This window comes from Varroa destructor, unplaced genomic scaffold, assembly GCF_002443255.2.
Source record: "Varroa destructor unplaced genomic scaffold, Vdes_3.0 BEIS01000001.1, whole genome shotgun sequence".
In the NCBI taxonomy this organism is placed as follows: domain Eukaryota; kingdom Metazoa; phylum Arthropoda; class Arachnida; order Mesostigmata; family Varroidae; genus Varroa; species Varroa destructor.
The window spans coordinates 16,657,148-16,681,055 of record NW_019211454.1 but is presented as its reverse complement, the minus strand read 5'-3'; the positions used below and the strand labels follow the sequence as shown (position 1 = coordinate 16,681,055).

General features: G+C 42.2%; 1 protein-coding gene across 19 annotated transcripts in view; it reads left to right on the top strand.

The window, feature by feature from the left end:
- The window catches only part of LOC111242816 (rho GTPase-activating protein 12-like), a 78,650-nt gene extending 56,861 nt beyond the window's left edge, over positions 1 to 21,789 (top strand). For 17 of the 19 annotated variants that reach the window (XM_022787654.2, XM_022787656.2, XM_022787657.2 and 14 more), the window contains 7 exons: positions 4,300 to 4,467; positions 5,345 to 5,374; positions 8,756 to 9,085; positions 11,936 to 12,136; positions 14,535 to 14,988; positions 15,383 to 15,670; positions 16,045 to 21,789. In XM_022787654.2, the coding sequence (XP_022643389.1) occupies positions 4,300 to 4,467; positions 5,345 to 5,374; positions 8,756 to 9,085; positions 11,936 to 12,136; positions 14,535 to 14,988; positions 15,383 to 15,670; positions 16,045 to 16,646 (2,073 nt within the window). In that variant the 3' untranslated portion in view covers positions 16,647 to 21,789. The remainder of the gene's footprint in view (positions 1 to 4,299; positions 4,468 to 5,344; positions 5,375 to 8,755; positions 9,086 to 11,935; positions 12,137 to 14,534; positions 14,989 to 15,382; positions 15,671 to 16,044) is intronic. The other 2 variants (XM_086976595.1, XM_086976596.1) reach the window with 2 other exon arrangements.
- Positions 21,790 to 23,908: the final 2,119 nt, after the last annotated feature.

Sequence of the window (23,908 nt, the reverse complement as noted above, 5' to 3'; positions counted from 1 at the left end):
ACACACGGGTAGGTCTGGGTAGGCTGCCTGGCCGGCTTCCGCAGGTCTGAACGCACAGTAGGCGTTCACGAAGCGCCTCATGGGAGGCGGCTGTTTCCGTAATAAACGTTATAGTGACTAATATGGGCGATGGCTTAGAGCAGCTAGCCGCATTCTATTCTATTCATTTGGCGGTATCAAAAACCTGCCCCAAGGGACCGAGCGCTGACGTGGCACCAAAGCGACAAGGAAATATTTAAGCCAAAACCCAAAACCCTTAAAGACCTAGTAGCTAATTCTTGTCCGTTGTTAGACGACCTATTTACATTTTCATTAGCGTCTCGATAAGAGCTTACTGAAACACGAACGTATTGAATTATACGGCTAATTTAGTAAACTCGTTTCTGTTTTCTCGTATCATCTTTGAGGGCTAGGTAACAGCTTTTGCTGTGCCTACGATAATTTTAGGTTTCATCAGCAGCAGCCCTGGTTTAGGCTACCGCCCAGCCAACAACCTTTAGAGGCATTGAAGCGTGTTACAATACTCAGACCGCGTCTCGACTTAGGCCGTAGTAAAGAGGGCATGTTATACTGACCAAGCACAGATCGTATGCTTAGCCAGATCTTTTGGCAGCGGAGATGTTCGTGCTCGAAGAAGAGCATTCAAATTGCTAAAAGGGAAAGAGAAGACGCGAAAGACCGTATAGGATGCGAGAAAGACAGGGAAACGATTACATTGGCAACAAAACCAGTGTATATGAGCGGATAGGCCTGTTACAATGACGTAGCTAACCAGCGACAAGGTCGCGCACAGGTTCTGACTGCTTGCAGGGGCCATTGTTATTATATGACAGGACTTGCCGTGAACCTTTTCCGTTAACACTTCAGTGGACAAGAACAAAGTGGATCATACTCGGATCGATGCTTATCCGTGTGGAAGGCGGTCGTATTGAGTTTCAAGATACTTTCTTTATATGGTTGATTTGAGACCGTGTGCTATACTGTGCTTTGATCGCTGCGTTTGCATAGAGCTGGCGCTGGATAAAGGCTCTATTGCGCCTATTTGTCAGTGAACCTGTTAAGCAAATTTGGCTTGGGTCCGTCGTTGCCTCAACAAGAGATCATTCATGTTCGGAAATCCACCTACGAGTTAATTGTTCTTGTTGGGTCTTCATCTAAGTTGTTACCTTTGACAACCTAAAATCGCCTTAGAAATGGCACAACCTGTGCTTGGTATAGGCTTATCTTCAGAATTGTACAGACAACTGAATAGCCAACAGACGTATGTAGTTCGTACTGTGAGTGACGATTTCTAGATTCATATACATATACTACCTGCTTCCTAACCACAATATTGTATAAAGCGTCCTAATTGAAATACAGAGATGGCTCGTGAAGTTAACCATTTTATCAATTCAAACTTGTGTAAACACACGCCTTTGTGTGACCCAACTAACATGAAGTTGTCTTTATTCAAAGATTTTCGTTTTTGCTAGAATGTATAGAAAACATTGCAGTCATGTGAATGCTCGAACCACTGACCAAAGCCTTTCTTCATTTTATTTGCTCTCTTTAATTTACGTTTACGCCTGATAGAATTACAATAACTAATGCCACCAACTAACAAATCGAAACGGTAGATTTATGATCCGTTTTCCGTAATGAATCTCTTCGCAGCGCCATTACTTTGCCGCGACGATTACTGTTACGTTCGCTGCTTTTCAAAATTCAACGCGTCTAGCTCAATTGTACGCAGTCCTAAATACGTCACATAACACGCAAAGACTCAGATAATTACGGAACCAACGCTGCACGGCAAACGCACTATTGTGTACTATAATTGAATGACGACAGATCTCAACAGTCACTGCCGGTGAAGTTCGCCCCCTGGTGGCCTGGGGCGCCAGCGGCGCCTTCGCCTATCATCAGTTCTTGACGTTACTTCTTTGATAGCAGCATGATTCTTGATGACACCCTGTCGCAATAAAATGTTATAATCGTTATCGATTCATGGCAAGACCTATGTGACATGGTCTCTAATGCGGCCATTGTTTTCAATAATGTTATTTTTGTTGTTATTACTGTTTCTTGCGATGGCCAGCTTAGTGCATCGCTCAGCGCAATTCGGTTGCCACCTAACGCGATTGACCGGAACGGCCAAGAGCAGCTGATGCCGCACCCGACGACCAGACCTTACGAGATAGATAGACGAGCAGAACGGCGTTGCCCTGCTTACAGATCCTGTCCTCCCGAGTTCGCTTGTCCTAACGTTGCACCTCAATCTTGCTTGCGGCTTTAAAGTTTCATGGTTCCAACGGAGAAACAACAGTCGTACTTACTAGCCATTGAACAGCTAGCGACGTTGTTGACGGTACTATCTTCGTTCGTTCGTGACTAGCGGTCAGACAGATTGATTCTTTGGATCAGACGCCGACGCAGTGAGCATCTGTGAGATGAAACGTCGACGTGGGCCAGCCCTATGCCGACGCGATACATACAAATTGTCTGTTAAGCAACAGCAGCGCCAGCTGTAGGGGAACCGCTCGCAATAGTACAACTCCAAATAGCCACGTTTAGCTTGGGCTATATCTCCAAGTGAACGGTTTTTCGTTCTGCAGGATGGATCAGCCACGGAAGATAGGAACGCATCGTAGATCAGACCTGTCCCCCATTGATTTCGTTGGCGTCGGAGATGCTTAGCGAACAACAGTTTGTGGGTTCGTTTTGTTCAAGCAGTGTCTGTTCGTTGGACAGTTTTGAGCGATCGAACGGTCGCAGAGTAAACCTCATTTTATAAACATTCTTAATAAAATTCATAAACAGGCTTATAAATTTCTAAAACATTAGTTATGACGGAACTGCTCGAATATAGTAGAGCTGTTGAAGATATATATACCGCTGGTGACATGTGCTGCATGTCGTAACGTATTATGCAACTCTTACAACATCTCTCGTACGTCTTACACATAGGTGCAGCATCACCGGGGGCTAGCGATGGTTGGCAAAATTAAGCGGGCATAAAACTATCGTATGATATGTCCGGTTATGAACACCAAAGCAGGTAGGCAAATACATCCACAAATATGCCCACCTTACAAGTGTTGTTTCAGAATGACGTCGTGAATCAACCTGGTGGTGGCAACGAAACGGTTTAATGAAATGTATCGTGAGCCGTGTCGGAATCGGCCTCGGGTTTGGTAGGCGGATGCGAAATCAGATGCGTATTTATCGTGCACGATTTTGATTGCATTTGATAGATGTTATTTGTTTGTTCATCATCACTGTTAGGTGAGGCTGTAGATTGTAGAAGATTTGGGTTGCCGGCTGCTGGAGTGACCAATGGGAACGGCAGTCAGGTAAAAAAAACTTTTCTTCAAGACACCAGGAAGAGTGAGCATACAGAATACTGTTGTTTACTACGTAGTGTCAGTCTAAAGTAATGTCGCCAACATATATTTTGTATGTGTCGTCAAGAGGATACTATCCAGTGTCTTTTTACAAAGAGTTGCTTCGAAATGTACTTCATCACTGGGACAGCAAGCGACAACCACAATTCTAGCCTCCTGCAGGAGTACGAGAGAGCTCGATCCAATATATGCTGTTAGCTTTAATGAGTATTTTTATTAAATTCAGTTTCTGCCTAAGAGGAAGTTGTGTTGGTTGCCTAGACGACGATGTTCTTTTTCAAACGACACCTAAAATGAGTCGTGTTTTTTCTTAGTCAACGTTGAAAGTCAGCTAAAAAAAAGTCTGTGTCAAGCGTATCCTTGCTACTGCGGTGTAAATCCTAAAAGAAATCATTATGTCTCAAAAAACGGGCCCCATTAAATTACTCGAAATGTTTTTTCTTCAACTTCACCGCAATAATAATAACAACAAATATTAATATTGTTACAGGTAGTCTATCGTTAGTTAGGTGGCGTTTTCTTATTCACGATTCACGAATTTTTACTAGACCTACATTGTGGCTATCGAAAGTGACCGTTTAAACTTGTTGTCTAACTTTACACAAAGACAAAATCCCCATAGTGAATAACGGAGTAACGGTTCATTCTTAGGCCCTATCGGACTGAACGGTTGATCCGAGCGTTCCGCAGTTCGTTTACAATGGACTCGTATCGACTATACGAAGCTGTATTATGCCTTTTTCTTCGTTGTTGGTTGGTCCGACTTTTATTAACACGATTTGATTGGCATTGTCGGTCTTCTATGGACGTTCTATGCGGCTGCTTTTTCATCGTTTCTTCGCTGATCGACTACTGACGTACGCGCGTTCGCGTCATTGGCTTCGACTATCGTTGCACCCTTCATCATCGCAAGGTGTATGATGATATCAGCGGGTCGCTATATTTCATAAACGAGCTAAATGACGAAAGATGGTGCACTAGCCAGGATATTGATGGGCGGGTATATTTCTATCAAGAGGGCACCCAACGGACAGCCTGGGAATTGCCCAAAATCACCCCCTGTCCCCCTCAACGGACGAAGGTAAGTTTATCAAAGAAGAAAACAAGCGACCATCGTAAATATAATAAGCTATGGAAACGTGACTGGGTAAACAGGGGTCAAAATCGGGTTTGAAGGAAAAGTGCAAGTTCCTACAAGATGTTTGCCACTATGATATAACAACGTCGATATATAAATAAATATTATAGTAGAGATATTTAGTCGTAGTGATTTATTAATAGTTTGCCTTTTTGAGATTGAGCATGTGACACACCTTGGGCCTCACGCACATATACTAAGAAAGGCTTAGGCTCGATTTTATTTCAGCACTTTTGGTGCGTAGTCCCTGAACTGTGTTAGCAGGTCGGATCTGTCCAGAAGGCCCCATAGAATAAGCGGACGAATTTTTTTGTGTTCTAGCATTTTCATGACGCTCATACGATAGAAAATGAACTAATCTTAACATTTGAAGCATTTATATATTATATATGTATATAAATGCTTCAAATTGCACGCAAATCAAAGCTTCAATTTATTATAATGTAGCAATGCATAGATGGAAAAAATCTTCAAAGAGCACCAACACTCTTATAATAGAAGTACGTTTAATTGTTAGCATTTATGTGTATACATATATATATATATATATATATATATATTTTTTTTTTTTTTTTAACTTTATAGAGCTATTTTATTAGATAATTCACTATTAATAATTATTAGAAAATTCGAGCTTGTTACTCACTGACAATCTTAGCAAGGTCAAACATGACCTCACTCGTTCATTGTTATTATCACAAACTTCTAATTGCATTACTAATCTCTGAACTTATTAACTAACCCGTTGACAATATTCACTACTACAACTACTTCTGCAACGGTCACAACAACTCTGGAAATTGCCCCTGTCTATTGCCAGGTGGCTCCACGACCTCCGCTACGGCGAAAGGCGAGTGACGATCATAATCAACATTAGTGCCATATCTATGATAGTTCGCTATTGCTACGGGCGGGGGCTTCACATTCAGGGGAATGATTTTCTAGCCACTGCTCCTACTGGTATCGTTCGGTTTTCCAAGCGGTTTTGTACCTATTGCCGGCACTCTGTGAGCATTGTGTGTGTACCAGTTTTTTATCGTTAGTAGGCATTTTTCATTAATGTATTTCCGTTCATTTGTGAAGCGACGCGCTTCGTTGAAGTCGGGCGACAAAGCCGATGGCCAGTAACAGCCGTTAGCTGTAGCACAGAATTTGATCGCTTGGCTGCTTCGCGACCATGTTTGATGTAGATAGGCTAAACGAGGGCTTTAGAATTTGCCCTGTGCCTAGATATTGTAGAAGTACGGACCATTTACGTGCGTTTGCGGGTCCGTTGTAGCTTGTAACGTGTGAACTCTGTGCTAAAAAATCGGACGCGCCGGAAAGACGAAATCCGTTTGGATTTACTGATGCAGGTCTTTACAAAGCTGTCGAACTAGCCCATTTCCGCCATAAAGGGGACAAGAACTCTATACAGCCGGTAGATCTAATTGTAGACATAAAAACATTGTAGTGGCTTGCTTTTAAATGAAAACGAAAAGGAAGAAGCGAGGTTCTGGTATCGTTCGCTCATAATGATATTACTTCAGCAGCCAACAATCTGACGGGTATTGCTGAATTTTGCCTAGTTAACAAACATGCGGTTGTTGTGACGTAGACGTTTTCTACTGTTACCAAAGAATGTTTTAGGGGCAGATATAGAGTAAACAGATATTCGATCAACTAGGATGCAAAATCAATTGATTCCATGGGCTTCGTTTACCGTATTTATAGTGAAGCACCAAATCAATAAAGACGTAATGGACCAGGGACGCTCATAGACCTCGTGGCTGAATTTCGTTAATGCTGGCTATGTGAAAGCGAGGAAGAGTTCTCTGTGACGTCGATTAAATTCACATCAATGCTATAATTATTAATTATATATATATATATAACTAATTATATTGGGCACAGCGTAACACAGCAATGATGTATGAAACTAACCAAAGTTTGTTGATCGCCAGGAGTAGCTATGTATTTTGTACATACTTAATACAAATTAAAAAAATACAAATCTTCCAATACATACCTGAGAGACAACGTGGCTGTTGAAAAATCTGATATTTTTGGAGCATTTCGTAGTAGCTTCGAAGTAGCGATGGCCACGTAAATGGAATTTCAGCATGTACATAGTCCGACTAGGTTTTCCATTTCATTCAATCAACGCATCTTCAGGTGCATAGCTGTTATAATTTTTCGCCAAGCAAGCAAAAACAGCGTCGCTTAAATCGAAAAAAGGCTGAAATCAGGCTAAACTCAGCCGAGCTTTTTGTATCGTATATAATTTCAGTTTAGGAAATTATCGTAATAGATAAAAGTCGAACACGTCATTGGCCGAACCGGTAGTATAAACAGCTTAATCCGTTGCCCTGCCCACCGATCCGCTGAACTGTAACATACAACTATGGTCTTCTCTAGTGCCCCGCTCCGTTCCATATGTTCAACCGCGAATTTTTCTAAGATAATTAACAAATTTCCCATAGAGTACGTCGTCTATGTTGACCGTTGAACCCTTATCAACGCTGTTGGCTGCGTATTGAACGGTCAAACTTTTATTTACTATTTTTATTATTATTATTAGTGAATGGCCGTTACTGCCACTGAACTCAGCCAATATAGTTGGTGTCTAAATTGTAGACGTGCAACTAGGACCTCGCTGATAGAGATAACCTCGCAGCTGATTGATACTAACTGTAGGCCGGCGTATAGCGTCTATAACGGCCTATGTGCGTGCTTATTACCGACAAGATTGACCCGTTTCATTATACCTGCTCTGGATATGATGCTAAGAGCTGTTGAGGTCTCCGAAACATTCAGAGAGCTGATTGATAATTACATCCATCCATCTAATTTAAGCTGGTACTATTAGTCTATATAATCATGCGGAATATATATATATAAGACGCTTCGATCCAGCTGTGCGCTACCTTCTAGGAAAAAGCGTTTATGTCCCAGTACAGCATATGTTATATAGCCTATGTTGTTATTATTAACAACAGTTTTACCTCTGACTATAGATGTCCATCTTTCGTATTAAACGATGTTGTTCCATATATGAACAGAGCAGTGATAAAGGTACTGATTTCACCACGGATTACGTCGACCTCTAGTTGCAACGCCCGATTGATGCGGCCGTAATAGGAGCGATACATATCGTCTTATATCTGAGCAGATGATCTGGAGAAACGGCCGATAGCGCGAACGTTGACAAGTCGTAGTCGATAGCTTTGCCCGGTCGAAGTGTCGCAGCATAATAAAAGCTATGATAACTAGAAAAGCTATAGAGTAACTGATAGAGCGGGGTGTTTGATCCGACGTCTGATCGTTGCTTGCACCATTGATTTCGGCCGTTTTTTTCTTCTCGTTTGACCACAGCCCTGACAGTTGGTTGAAACCTTTTAACCGCAAGCCGAAACATCACTTTTCAAGTAGTTCATCTATTCTAAATTAAAGTAGTTGTAACAGGTTTAACTAATAGTGCCTAAATAAGGTCCGTATCACCGAATTCTTGTTTTAGCCCGCTCTTTTTTTCCGGGGAATTTTTTTGTTTGCAAAGCACTGACGTGTCGCGTAGGAGTGGACGACGGTCGTAGTTCGTACGGAGAAGACATAAAATTTTGTGGGTGATTCTCTTCTTATCAAAGAGTCGATTGCGTCGGGTGAACGTCAGCGGAACATTTGAGGAACGTTCTAGAGGCCATTTTTGTTCTCATTTATCATCAAAATGTATATCGAAATGACGAGAGGCAATCTTCAGTTAAATCCTTATGTACACGTTCTCTCAACGTGCTAACAAACCTTGCCATAGCGCTGCTTGATCCACACGATTTTCTTATCGCATTATGTTTTCGTAGGTATACAATGTTTATATGCTGATAGCTTCTAACAAAGAGCAGAACGCATTCTTATCTTGAGCCGTTCCGTCACATTTTATTGCCCTCCTTAATTTCTGCTCAATGAAAATAACTGTAATTTAGTAGTACTATGGTAACATTGTAAGGTCACTAAATGGATAACCTATAATAACAGTTAGCACAGTTTGTATCGTGTGCTATATATTTAGTCAGCTAGAGTCATGCGCGTTCTTACTGACCCACATTTTAGATAATTATAATACTATATACGATATAGTTGTTTTGTTATAATGTACAATTTTTTTTCGTTGGTCATTTCTTTATTCCCTTTCGATCCGTGTCATGTATTCACCGGACCTTCATCTTCGTTTATGTCGTCGGTGTGATCACTCACACAGAAGCAGCTTGAGGATGAGTGCTCGAAAACAGTCCTTCGACACAACGAGTCAGAACCGAGTGGCGCCACAATCCTACGGACGAAAACCCTTCCAACGGGTGGATCAGGTCCAGGCTTACCGAAAGGCGTTGGCACTATCGGCCGCGGTTCCGGTCACCAGGTGACCTCGTCCTTCAGCAATTCAAACATTGCAGCGATGGATGCAGCTCAGCAGCGGGCCAATAAAGCACTTCACCAGCAACGCCAGCAGATTTTGATCCACCATCAGCAACAACAACAGAAACAAGTGGCATCGGGAGGAGAGGTCGATGGAGAAGGAAATACCCCGCAGGTAATGGAAGAGCACGTGGTTATATAGAGAGAGGGGCAGGAAATATATATCGCTGTAGCTGAACCTATTTGTTAGGATAACGAAACGTAGTGCTTGTGGAGCAATTCGCCATCTCGTATAAGCTAAGTTATTGTGCATTGAATACCCACATAACGTTACGGGGGCGGGTTGGCTGACCTAAGGCTACTTGCAGAAACAGAATCCTTCGTTTTCGAGGCAATACCATGATGTAAATACCGCCAACACGGTGGACTAGCTGTTCATTTATATAACGTTTGAGATTTATATAAACAGATTACGTACTGTCAAAGGTATGCTGGGTATCTTGGCAATGAAAAAGTAGTAAAGTTCTGGTTAACGTTTGGCGACAATAGCTGGAGGCTTCTTCTATTTAGAAGAGGATAGAAATTTCAGTATATAGAAATATTCGCTGAGACCGTTTGACACATTTTGATTATAATAGATGCTCTGTGATTATAAGAGAAATATAGGTTTTCGCTAAACTATCACCGTACCCATCTTGTAAGCCATTTTTACCATAGATAGTTAATTCTTATGATTAGTTGATTTTTGGTATTTTTCACCCACTCACACTCACCGAAACTTGGAACCGAGACATTACTCTGTATGCGCAGCAAATGTCTGTCGTATTAACTATGCTTGCTAAGATTGCTTCAATAGCTGGAGCCTACTCCTGTCCTTAAACAAGAATTGATCGTCAAAGACTTCTGAAAATCAGCATTTAATTAGGTAAATTTAGGCTGGATATATGTAGGCAACGCGAGACTTCACCAAAACCTATTTCCAGTCCATTCTACGGAACTGTTCCTCGGTATCAGATCAGTTAACTGTTCTACTCCAATACCATAGTGGGCCACATCTCGAGTAGTTCGCCAGACTATGATGTACTGATGATCAAATCTAACGATATAATTAAGATATTAACATTTGCCCCCCTCCGGACGCAATGAGGCGACTGCTGTTTGACGCTGGTGTCCGCGTACTTGTGCACGGTGTTTTCAGCATTTCAAAGTACAATCGAGAGGACGCACTTTCTTCAGGACGATCATTATGTGTTTGGAGTTCATTCATGCGTCTCTTAACCTCGATGATAGCAAGACATAAGACTCGAAACATTATGATTGCCTACCGCAGGATGATACTAACGTAGTTTTAACCGCTGTTGGTGCTACTGTGGTGCTACCGAAGTTCGCGTGAGCGTTTGCTGACGGCCAATGCTATTACAGTCGCTATCCGCTAGGTTTCATAGTGGGTGACAGTTTTCGCCGATCAGCCGACTCTGGATTATCTATTCTAGGGCGGCTGTGATTGCACTATAGTGTATGCAGCTCAGCGGTACCCGCTGTCAGTCAGTGTCGATTTTGCTGCCTGCTCGTAAAAAATCTAGCTTTCCCGTCGTTTCCGTCTCCACTCGATTTCGCTGATGGGTACGGCGTGTGCGGGTTCCATGTGGATGTACTGAAAGCATTGACGACGACTGAGTGCGCCACGTTAACCGGTATGATCAGCGGTTTGTGGCGGCAGCGGGCGATGACGTTATTAAACGGAGTGACTATCGGCAGCTGACGCTCGCAAATCGTTGGGAAACTCCATCACTCCAGACGCCATTAGGATCGCCTATTTCTAACTGTAAATTGCTAGGCACTATTCGACAGGTGCTTTTTAGTGTCGAGCTATTAATGTTGTGTTGTTTTACTCTAAGCACGATCTGACAGACGTTTCACTGTGTGAAATTAGCGTGGTGAACTGTGTTGATGTGTTTGAGTGTACCATGGTGACGAAAACATCCCTGTTGGTGCAGGGGCTATACAGGTCGACGGACGACGCCCAGAAATTGTGCAGGCTGCCTATCTGATCCCCCCCCCTGCCCCCCACCCCTTCCTCACCCTATTGAAAAGAACCCCTTATGCGCCGCGGAGCGCACGCTATGTTTGAGCCTGATCACTAACCGCCATAGAGCCCCAATGGCTAAGTGCGCCCATGTTCTAGAAAGTCACACGAGAAGATCGTTTGATGCCGGTAGGAGAGAATGTGTTAGAAAAAGTGATGTGGCCGATTAGGAAAACAAATACTATCATCTACTGGACGGTGCCAAACAAGCGCATTTATAAAATCAAAGGTGTACTAGAGTGCAGAAGTGCAGTGTCACTGCGTACGTCTGACCAGTCTGTACGCAACGTTCGCGTGTTCGTTTACACATTTGACGGTTTCTCTATCAGAATCAATAAACTGTACCTACATCTACTGTATATGTTTCGTCTCCCAACGAATACATATATTTACATACATTTATATATATATATATACGTTATTTTTTCTGCACTTTGTAAGTATGTCGGCTGAACCATGTGAATAGCGGTCGCGCCTTTACTTGTTGTGGAGGTCTTGGACCAGTTTCATGGACCCTGAGCCCATGTCGTTGTATCATTATATCCGATTGCCCTTCGGTTACAAACAATGTAGGTGGCAACAACTGGCCAAGCAGATGTTTCAAGATGCTTGGTCGGTTACGGAAATCTTGGAATGCCATATCGAAACGTCGCCGAGAAGGGTTGCCGGCTCGATGTACGGGGAAGAATCCCGAACACATCGTAGAGTTTCAAGTGGGTAATAGGGTACCACTGTTAACCGTCTATCGTTGTCTAGATCGCAGTGCTTTATTGCAACCATTGCTTATGTTGTAAGTCACTGCCTGGCTAGTTAGTTAGCGTTCTGTTAATATTGAACACCGTTGAAAAACTGTTACAGTTCAGAGTGCGTATGAAAGGCCACGGGTACTAATTGACGATGTTCTATCCGTATCTGCATTATTCGTGATTTCTATTGCAGAATTCGTTGCGTTCGCTTAAGACTCGGTCGATGATCCTGTCTGAGCTTGATTGGCGTTCGAAATCAGTCGATATTATAAGCAGACTTCCGACTGGGGTTACGAATACGAATGGCGAACAGGGAACGCAGCTGGGCGTACACGTTCTCAGTGTACAGAAGCTTCCGAATCTAGCCGATATCGAGGAGACGGTAAAACGTCAGGTAAGTTGTGGAGTAAATGGTGGACGGTCTAAGCTTCAATTATCGGTCAAGTTGTTTTTGGTGGGCCCGATTTGGACTCGAATCGAAGGCCGACCCAGGTGAGTCCATTTAGAATCGTTTGGTGCTTTACAAACGGATGGGTCGAACCGGAACGGCTAGCAGTTATCAGAATAGTGGTGCTGGGCCCAACTATGTCATCTGAAAGCTTGTTCTAGTCACTAGGTAAAAAATAGCTATGATGCACAGTTAATCTCATAGCCTGCGGTTATAGTTTTGCTTGGGCTTTTTTAATCTAGCCAGGCAGTACGTTTCACCTTGAATTACTTGAGTTGTGCTTTAGTCCTACGTTATAGCCGTGTGTATTCTACCTCGCTTTCTTCCGATTAGATCACTATGCGCGTGCAGGCTGAGCCTTATCCCTACTATAATTTCCAATTGGTCGATCAGAGAGACGTCATTCAAGGGTCGTCTTGAATACTGACTAAACGACAGTTTTTTCGAGCGATAAAACTCTAGTGGACGTAGAAAAGAGTATGACAGAACTTCTGAAGTTCTGCTAAATAACGTAATCTCGCTATCGATATAAGAAAAGAATGTTAAGGCCAAATTCGAAATTTGCAGTTGTCAAAATTGCCTTACTTCTGACTAAATTCGTTCCATCTTGTAAAAGGGCTCGATTCTGACAAGTTCCTCATGCTAAGCAAGCTAAAATCTGACATTGTGCTTACTGTTGAGAACTGCATTTGCTAAATGATTATTTGTGAAAAAAAAAAACGAACAGGTCAATGTTTGTTTGTAACTTTTTTTTCTTTATGGCTGCAAATCAAACCATAATTTCGGCCATACTTCTTGTTTACTATGCCGTTTGTCAATATCGAAAAGTCATAATATAATCGTTAGCCAATATATGGTATCACGTTAAAAGACGTTGGTCCTATTTTTTCACGCTTACAACCATCTTAGTTACTTACGCGAAATAATGCTCGCATATACACAATCTAATGTTCAAAGGACGACACTAGCCAGATCAATGATCTTCTAAATCTGCCCCTGAATGCGGTATCGACCTCAACTAAAAAATATCCATTGTACTTCTAGCACTTATAATGCGAACTCTGAGACCTGAATGAAAACAAAAAAAAAGAGGCTATATTAAAGATAAGTCGTGTTGCTTTAAAGTTTGCAAGGTTTCAAAGTTTCAGATTCGAGATGGCTCCAGTGGAGGGTGACTCTGAGACAAGTGTTTGTTTATTTGCAGCTTAGTTATTATTAGTGTTCGTGAAGTTTTTTCGATCATTTTCCCTATTAATTCTCAAAAAAATTATTATGCCATTGGCCTCAATTTCGAAATAGCCCTGCCCGGCAGAAAACTACATACAGCCATGAAGGGCGTATTAGGAAAACTACATTACTGCCAATCGCTCACGTTATTTTAGCGGCAATAACATTTTGTTGACGTGGCCTATCGTAGCAACACCTTCCGCGTAGGATTCACATAAGTGACGACAAGTCTATAGAGCTGGCAGTGCGAGTTTAACATCTAACATCGCTCATGTCAGGAGACAAATAACACCAAACAAAATGGCGGCGTCGACAAAAACAAAAAACAACCCTTCAGTACGGTATAATACGATTACGAGTACAGTTACTAGTGATTTTATGGCATTGTTGTACAGTGGTCTCTTTACAATTTTTTAGAGAATAGGGGCAAAGGGTGCGTCGTTTAGTTACACGCCAGTTCCACCCAGAACGCCATCTTGCATAAAATCATATTGCAGTTTATTGAATTTATACTGCCTATCGCTACCCGTAATGTACCGTAGATGTAATTATATCATTAATATACTTTTCATATTGGAAAACTAACGCGTTTTCGTCTTGGCAATTTGGTGCAGACACATAATGGTCTAAACTTGAATAATGATTGCTTCGTGCTCGTAATCCATAAAAGCCGAGACGCTTAGGTAAAATAGTGATCATGTATTGATTATATCTGTTGATCAGACCTGATCTCAGTTCAAAATGCAGAAATGATTGTTATGACATGCTGCTAAGGTGTATTTACTGTTGCGAAGCAAACACTTACAGAAACAGAATTTGGCTATGAACAGTCAGAACTGATCCTTTCCTTACGGGCCCGTTTGTCCGAATAGATAGTTTGTTGGTCGTACTAGTAATTTCTTATATGCTTTGTATTTCTTCTGCACTTGCCCATTTTGCATGCGAAACTTGTCTTGACCTATGACGGATTGAGCCTAGAATTTAACCTTTCTATAGATCCCCACTGAAGCACGCGTTGAGGAAAAAAGAAAAAAAATACCTAAAATTTTTGCAGGACAAACAGATATCTCAGTCGGCTTTTTCTGATCGTTATCGTTTGTCTTCTTGAATTCATCAGGGTTCACTGAACAAAGCGGATCTAGTTAAAGCTGGTAAAAAAGTGCAGAAAAAGAACTGGGTGTGCTGTTTCCTGGTGCTGACGTCCAAGAATCTGTTTGTATACAAGGACGCACAGAGCGGGCAGCAGCCGACCCCTGGCGAAGGTGCCCTGAGTCGGCTTGCGCTCCCCGGCGCGCTCATCGAGTGGTGCCCCGACAAGTCGAAGCGTAAAAATTGCTTTCAGGTGAGCACTATACAGGGGCAAAAGGTGCTCTTCCAGGACGACAACGTCCAAACGTCGAAAGAGTGGTTCGAGTCCATCAAAGGATGTATCATCCACCTACCGCTCGGCTATGATATCTCGGGCGAGATCCTAAAGGCTAGGACGCCACAGGGTCGAGAGTCCAATGCCCGCTTGGGGGGTATAAGCTCCGCTCCGCACCATAATACTGTCGCCAGGGACTTCTCTGTTGGTGAGTGCTGTGTTAGGAGAGATATTCAAATCATTAGATTTGGCTAGAGATACACTGTCAGAAAAACCGCGTTGATTAATATAGAAATTAAACCGATTATTATTGTTACTTTTATCTTGTGTGAAGAAACAGGAAGATTACCAACTGTTCCTTTATTATGAGCTACCGAGAAGCGTCCGATTGAAGTTACACTACAGAGAGCTGCATTGGATTTGTGCATTCCAATGCGAATCTGACGTATCACGATACCAATTTATATAACATTAATATTTATTGTACATTACACATAGAATCCGTGGCCCTGATTAGCCATACTGTGTATGGAATTCCTCTAACGATGCACAATATCGTATATCAATGGTGTGTTGTACACTGTTTTCGCTATTGTCGACAGGCACCCTAACCAAAGATACATTGAAACGGTCGAAGAAGGTGTTACGATCAAAATCGATCAAGCTACTTAGGCCGTCCAATACTCTACCCGGGAGCTCGGGCACGAGCCATGGGTTGGTGGCTGCCAGCCCGGGGGGGCTGGGACCGCTTGAGACAGCGACGGGATCGGAAAAGGGCTCGACAACGGACCTCGTCACGCTGAGTCCCAACGAACGCAAGCGAAGAATTGGCGACCGACTCAAGATGTTCTTCATGAGACGACCTACCCTCGAAATGCTCAAAGAAAAAGGTGCGGCCGATATCCCGCTTTATTTTTGAACATTGCGTACCCACATTGTATAAATTATCCATATATAATTAGTAATACCCAAATATGTACACGATATAAGGAAGAACACAACGACACTGACAATTATAAAAAATCGTCTGACCCTTTTGCGAGACTTTATATATATATATATATATATATATATATAGAGCGATTGCGCATTAGCCATAGCTGAAGTCCATGTATCACGTTAATACCTTAGAAGCACAGTTGCGCTAGCGCCGTCAAACTACGCCTTAATCTTCTGGGAAAAATTGTTGTTTACACCTCTAAAATGCCTGCTTTTGTTTCGTTCTCCGCTTCGTTTCGCCCAATATATATCTTCGTACCTATAGGAATTATCAAGGATGAGTTAGTTTTCGGCTGCACGCTAGCGTCGCTCTGCGCGCGGGAGCATTCAACTGTGCCGCGATTCGTAGTGCGTTGCATTGACGCTATTGAAAACAAGGACATGCGAGCTGATGGCATCTATCGGGCGTCCGGTAACTTATCCCAGGTACAGAAAGTCCGGTTCAGCATCAACATGGATGACTACAGCGTCTTGGACAAGGAGGAAGATGTGCACGTGCTCACGGGGGCGCTCAAGATGTTCTTCCGCGAAATGAGGGAACCCCTATTGACGTACGCGCTGTTCGACCGTCTGCTTGAGGCCACCCAAATCAAAGAGAGGTCACCAAAGCTGGCTGCCTTTGAGGCCATTCTTAGCGAATTACCAACAGTAAATCGTGACACGTTGCGTTTCCTTCTCGAACATCTCCTTCGAGTGAAAGAATACAGTTCGGAGAATCGGATGCACATTCAAAACCTAGCGATCGTCTTCGGGCCGACTCTTCTTTCATCAGCTGATCGTATGAGCCGAAATATCGCAATGGATACTATTCAACAGAACCAGGTTATTGAATTTATATTGGTTGAGTTTAACGTGTTATTTTGTTGATCGTCAACTGCTACAACCAATACTAATAGACGGAGGAATGGACAGCCAGCAAATAGGAACTGAAAACAAGCAAAAACTATAGTAAATGAGGTAATGACATCAAGCTGCCTGAGATGTTCCCAGCTACCGAGTGCGAATGAGCTAGACGGGGCAAGAAAGAAACAACAAGCTGAGTGATCCGGATTCCTAATGACGAGGGCCAAAATAGTAACGGAGTTAATATAGGGACCGGTGATAGATCATGGATTGTGAATGGTAAGCAATACTGAGACAAGACGAAACAGTAAACGGTTGCATAGAGTGAGCGTTGAGGTGTTACGAAAAAATCAGCGGACATGACGGCACAACGAAGAGAAGACGATAGGCTTGCGCTTGCCGAAAAAGGTGGAAGGAGGAAAATTTAAGTTATAGAATTTACATCGATCGATCACCTTTGCATTACAATAAGGCGGCAGGATAACCAAGAACAGGAGAGACACAATTAGGCGCTGAAGCTGACGCTGGGCAGCTTCGTCCACTCTCGCAAGCTCAACTGTAAACCTTCGACGAATTGGTTAAATAACGCCTGGTAATAATTGAACAATTAGAAACCAGAACCGTTTGTACACCTAATAGCATTCTAGTAGTGCAATGACACGATTTGCGTCTTCTTCATTGTTATTCGTATAACTTGGTAAAAGGATGACATCTGATTTGTTCAGGACCGTTACGCTATGCGGACCCCTAGGCTTAACTGCAAAGTTGACTCATGTTGTGGGTAAATCACAACCGTCTGCCCTGGCGAAGAAACGAATTTACCAAGAAGAGAAAGTGTTTCGCTCGTTTAGGCTTAGGCTTTGTGACAGCTCTGCACCGAACGCTGCAAACGTCAGCCTAAGTCGGCGGCAAGTCAATAGGGGAGATGCTTAATTAGCAAAAATGTTAATATAACGATATCTTCGCCATTCTTGAAATGCTCTTTCGAGGCTTTTTACGATAAGACGGGAAAAAGCAATGAGAAAGCGTATGCCGTGTGTGTAGTTCGTACGTACGCACGCATGAAGCCCTCCTCAAAGGCCAATACTCCATTCGTGTTCGCATGTCGCTTATCCCTGTCAAATAGCGACAAGTAACGCTAATTTTTAAAGTGAGGAACGCCGGAGATCTCATCCTGTTAATTCGTCACTGGCGCGGCGTGCTCTTTAACTCGATCTGAGGATAATGTAAACTAATAGCGATTGATAATGATGGAAAATATCCTTCAAACGTTTTTCGTTTCTGTTATAATAAGGTAACTGATTATTAGGATAGGGTGATTATGTTAAGTGGTTGATTGATTGAGCCTGATAGAAATCAGGTAATTTGTACTCATCAGTTACACTGGACCTGCTTAGAGGAACGCCTCAATACGAACATTACTACAGTTGTGCGTCTCATAGTCGGACCTGAGCTGACATGTGCTCTAAAAAAGATGCCGATAATGATGATCATGGACAGGATGGTAGCAGTCGACGTTGGATTCCTAACCATTCGACAAACAGATTACGGTTGAGTAAAAAAACCAAAAAAAGGACATTTTGTGTCCGACTTCCCTCAGTAACATTCGATTCGGCAATCGACATAGAGAAATGATCATATTGTCTGTCACTAGAATTGCACCGCTACACCTGTGTCTAGTCGAGGTGGAATAGTATCTGTCCTTGGAAGGTTTCACGCAGATTATGCTCATACCATCCGACGCGGATCTAATCTAGCTACATAATCTTATTTATTCGTCTAATGCAGTTGAATCAGGTCTAAGCAGCAGCAGCCAGGCGTCAGATCTTTGGCGTTGGGACAGCAAGCAACTTTGTACATAAAAATAGAAGCTTATTTGACGGACGAAGTTCAAGTTGATGTAGAGGATGCTGGGCGCGGGTAAACATCTCACAAATTAAGTCTTCATCTTAGTATGGCCAATTTGTATGATTTCGCGGGCCTTTGCCTAGTTAACGGCCGAGAGCTCGTCACCAAACGTCCTCGAACGATTCCTGAGTGGGGTCAGTTGTCGTATGGGGAAATACCGGGTACTACCATCAGCGTCTGACGGCGCCAGTTTACAGTCGTTATCAGCTGGCAGTATGACGTAACTGCCCACCGCCACTGGAATTGGTTAAACATATTATAAAAGTCGAATGCAAGGATGTAGACAGACAAATTCAATTTAGGGGCCCGTCTTGTTGTATAAGGGCAATAGAGTAGCGGTACGAATGATCATTACAAACGAGAAAATACTTTGTGTTTGTTCGACGTTTTCAACAACAAGAACCCAGATGGTGGTTGGCATCGGAGGTGAAATAGTGAAGTTGATTTCTAGCCAAATATTTTTTTGCTAAATTTCCACAGGACGATGCGCGCTGGCCATTAAGACGCGCTAAAATGTACTCGCAGCTACGTATGTTAGGACAGCTGATGATATTAAATGAATCGATATATTTAATTTGTATGTGTTAGATTAATTTAAGAAGATCGAACGTTTGAGCTAGGCGCATAGAGCGGACAATAGACCTAGTGGAGATGTTCTTCCAGCATTTTACGAGTTATATATATATATATATGCAGCAAGCTTTGGACAGGCCACACTTATCACTACGTTACCGTATATCAACACAAAGCTGTAAGTAGCTTTTCACGAGCAATGATTTTCAAGATCGCACATTGAGTTCCTATGAGAGTAGCAGTTAGCTGATATGGCAATGTATCTAGTGCAATGAATGTAGATTATTGTTAGGACTGCAGCAGGATCAGTTATCCTTTAATATTAAACACTGCGAGCGCTATGATGAGGACCGATATGTTCAATTGGGGGATCAATCACACCCATCAAATGCCAGCATGCCAGAGCGAAGAACGTAGGAGCTCGTTCCTCTAGCCGCCTTTAGCTTTAATCGACAAAGGCCACTGTCAAAACGAGTTCTTCGAAAATAGTTTCTGACTATCAGTCCCCACAGATGGAATGGCCAGACAGAGATCGGAAAGCTCCAGGACGGACCAAATCAGTAGAAACGTTTCTCCCCTAGTTTTATTCCACTTCACGTCCGGCAGCGCCGTTAGGCATTCCATCGAAACGCAGTTTATGCTCGGGTGCGACGTGTCCCTAAAATTAGCAGGCAAATACGTTACCCATTAAGTTATTAGGGGGGCACTGTTTTACCTGCGCCCCCGGAAGCATACCTTGAAGCGGCACAAGCGGGTTGCCGCGACGACAGCCAATAATACATTACTATAGGTATATATATGTGTGTATGTGTGTAACAAAATGAATAACACACTCATAAGACGCATACTGGCGACGCTAATGGTTAAGGATGGGGGTGTTCCTTGTAAAATGCTGCGACAAGCGGCCAACAGTCGCAAGTACAGAAGAACCTAGAAACACCGAATGTGCGAAGTGTGAAGATAATACAAAGAACAAATATATTATGAGAACACATATTCCGGTAAGGGCTTCGATTTTATGAATTCTACGCGGAAAGAAGGGTCATCATGATGGTTGAGTTTCCAACGTTCGTTTTTGGTGATGACAAGGCCGGCAGATATATGCAGACAAACATCAGCAGGCAGACCGCAGCGATTACGCAGAAACACATATACATTATAGCGACATAAACGCAGACAAAGCAAATTAGAGCTGATATATGAAATAGATAATAATCATTATTATGAACAGTAGCAGAACAGAGTTTAAATATTGTGTAGAAATTTCGATTTGTATTGTTTATTTGCTTCTGAGCTTCATAGACGCGCAACGGACATGCGTGTATGGATTGTGTGCGCTTACCTTCCAGTTACGCCTCCCGCCCCCTATCGAAACGAGCAACTATTTTAATTGAAATATACGCCCTCTATACATAATGATAACGCTCAATGGCCATGCCATTGTCCACCAGCCATTCAATAGACGCGTAGAAAGTATTGATTTTCGCGTAACAGACGATTACCATTACTCCCATTATAACGACTACGCTAATTATAATGTTAGTTATCAGTCTTGGTGTTATTGCAAAGTTGACGTGAAACAATAAAGCCGACCATGTTGCAGGAGAGGCGACAGAAGCATGTAGAGGAATGAATGGGGCAAACGAAATTGTGATGAATGACATTATTATGTAGAAATAAGACTGTAACAAGGAGATCAGCAAATGTAGCAAGAGAATAATAATATATTCTGTTGTACCTGTTCGTTCAAGGACAGGACTGATCCTTAGTTTAGTTAATATAGAAAGCGGTTCCAACGGACGCCGAGCCGAAAATGGCCAATTTTTAAAGTTGCAAAATTGCTCTAGGTTACCCACAAACCAATGTAGATATGAATAGAAATAATCACTGATAATTCTGATCGCAGAAACATATATGGCAACAAGCGAATAGCGACGACAGAACGGTTATGATTGATGCAACAGTATCTATTAACATACTAATGATAAAATCCGATCGAGCGGGACGCTAAGTGATGGCGGTAAGCGTACAGCATGCGCGTTCCAAGTGTCATACACCTTGTTCCGTTTTTCCAGACGCTTTGGCTAATAGTATCTCGGACACGATAGACTGAATTCGATCTTATATTCACAAGTACGAGCAATGGCTTGAATAAGATAGAAACAATAACTAGTCTTATAAATGTCGTTAAGCGTTTTTTTTTTTTTTTTTTTCTTTTTCCTTTAAAAACAAAGTCACTGATGAATGCTAAGATTACACAGGTGGCGATGTCCATTTTCTATTACATTTGCCCGGTGGAGGATTGAACCTTTATGCTAAAAATGAAAGGTGAACCTACTAGAAAGGCTATGTGACGATGGAGAGTCGAGTGGTGACAGGGCAGACAGAGGAACCTTCCGCACGAGACACGGGGGCCAGCTATATGCATGAACAGCGATCGCTTGGTAGTTTCTGTCTGGGGCTGAGAGCGAACGACAAAACACAGATGTAATTTAGAGCAATTGCATATTTCATTGGGTTGTCTAGCATTAAGGAAATGGGCCTGTATGTGAAAAGTATACATTTTACCCCGCAGAAACCCACTGCGACAGTAGCAACGGCTGCAGCAACAACAACAGAGAAGTGGCACACAAATGAAAGATAAGAAAATCATTGAAAATAAAAACAATGTTAATTTTAAAGGTGACTCTTGTTGTTATCATTGATCAACTTTCATTTTTTTAATGATAAGACAACAAACAGTAGGTTAAAAGGGACAAAATTTGGTAAACATCCGTTTAGTATACCTCGAACGGGCAATTAACTATTCTGTTCGCACGTTTAATAACGAAATATTGTATTTTGGAAAACAATTGAAACTACATTACTAACGGATACCTATAGATTTTTCTATTCACGGATAACTTCAAACGTATTTTTCGGAGAGCTTAAATAAAAAAAAAACTAGCTGAAAAGCAATAAGAGGAAAAATCTACTGATGATTATGAGCTGGGTGATAGCCAGCGTAAGCCTCTTTATTATTATCTAGTGCAGTAAAATCAGAGCTGAGTTACAGTTTTTCATTTCCCTATTCGAAGATTCCTTATACTACTTTTGGTGGCGATCAGATCCTTAGAAAAAGCTCGGCATTTTAAACAGCTCCAAGCTCACTACGTATCGACTAATTAGTTTAACATTTTTCCCCGATCTAACTGTGGAAAATCAGTGGTGGCAATTGAAGTATTCAGCATAAACGGTTCGGCAGGGGCCCTGTTCGCTTGATGTAGCAGTATGACCACTCGTTGATATTGCAACTAAACGAAGATACATTTTGAAATGCGGTTAACTTTCTGCCACTGTTTTCTCATATAATATATAAATATTTTTTTTACAACTATCTACCCTAGCTACCTACAACACCAGAGCTTACTTCAATGACAAACCATCAACTTCAGATCGGTTTAAAAGGAGAGCATTTCTACATTCTGACATTAACTTACTTGATTTGGTATTCTGCTGCCCTAATTTCGACTTTCTATTACATCCTTCACACACTTTCCATTACTTTAAATCTAATTTTTAATTTAATTTGAAATTTTTAAAAAAATTATAAATATTTTAGCCCGTTTTTCACTAATCAATGCTGCGTATCCCAGTACCTTGTCGTAGACAGTTTCCTATCCCTACTAATGAACCGTTGCAGTTATAAAGTTTCGATTCCTAGCGAACGCTTTGCGAAAAAAAAATGTTCAAATGACCGGTCACTAGGACAGAACAGATTATCCGGCATCATATACTTATGCTTCGATCTATAATCTGCTTTTTTTCTTTTGTTTCGGCAGGCCAACTTTGCTTGATAGGATAATTTCCCTTTGCCGTAATTGCCAAACCCATTTCAGAATGGTGTCGTTGCCCGGCTGTGTCCGCGCTTAAACCCGGCTTGTTATAGTTGTGATAATCAATACGCTATCTGAAACGACTAGAGCTCAAATTTGACTTTTTTTTTTTGCACAAATAATTACTTTTAACAAGATTCCTCTTCCTTTTTAGTCGACGTATAAGATGAATTTATTAATGTAGTGTTCATTTCCATAATTTTTACTCTGAACAATCTTCTACATGGGCGTAGTAATGAAAGATTTGTAGCTGGCTATTGGTCACAGCTAAGTTAGAGGCCAATTTCTGGACTTATATTCCCCAAAGTTCGCCTTCTGAGTCCTGCTGTCCAACACTTCACATATATTTTATTTCGCAATACTGTGTGCTCTGTGCAGCAGGCGTCTAGTACGGTATTTTTACACGAATAGCAAATGTTCTATGCCCTGATTGAATTTGCACCCCAAGGCTCTCAGACAGGTGCTAAAGGTGGGAGTAAACCGGAAAGCAGGTAAGAATTGAAGCTGCCTTAAAGCAATGGCGAAGGTTCGCTGCAGGACACTTCCTAACTGGCTGGCTCCTATTTCTCTGAGCCATACCGTAGACTCGCAGCAGCTTTACGTATATTCAAACGCGGGGTTCGTGCTTAGCAAGCGTCGCATTTGCCAGGGGCTCCCTGAACTCATTGCTTCTTTTGCCCGGTGCAAGTGGTCGTCTGTCGTTTTCTAAGCACAACACAAGAGTGTGCATGTCGTTGGTCGCCTTGACTCTCCCACTCGAAAAAAGGCGACGTAGAAAGCAAAGCATAAAAATGGGAATAAACTGAAGAAAAAATAACATTTTTGCCAGACGATCCTTTGCCAACTGATATAGACACCAAGCCGAGTAAATCTGCCTTGCTACTAAAGCAATCTCCCAAACGACCTTTCCCCCTGCAGATATGTCGTTGT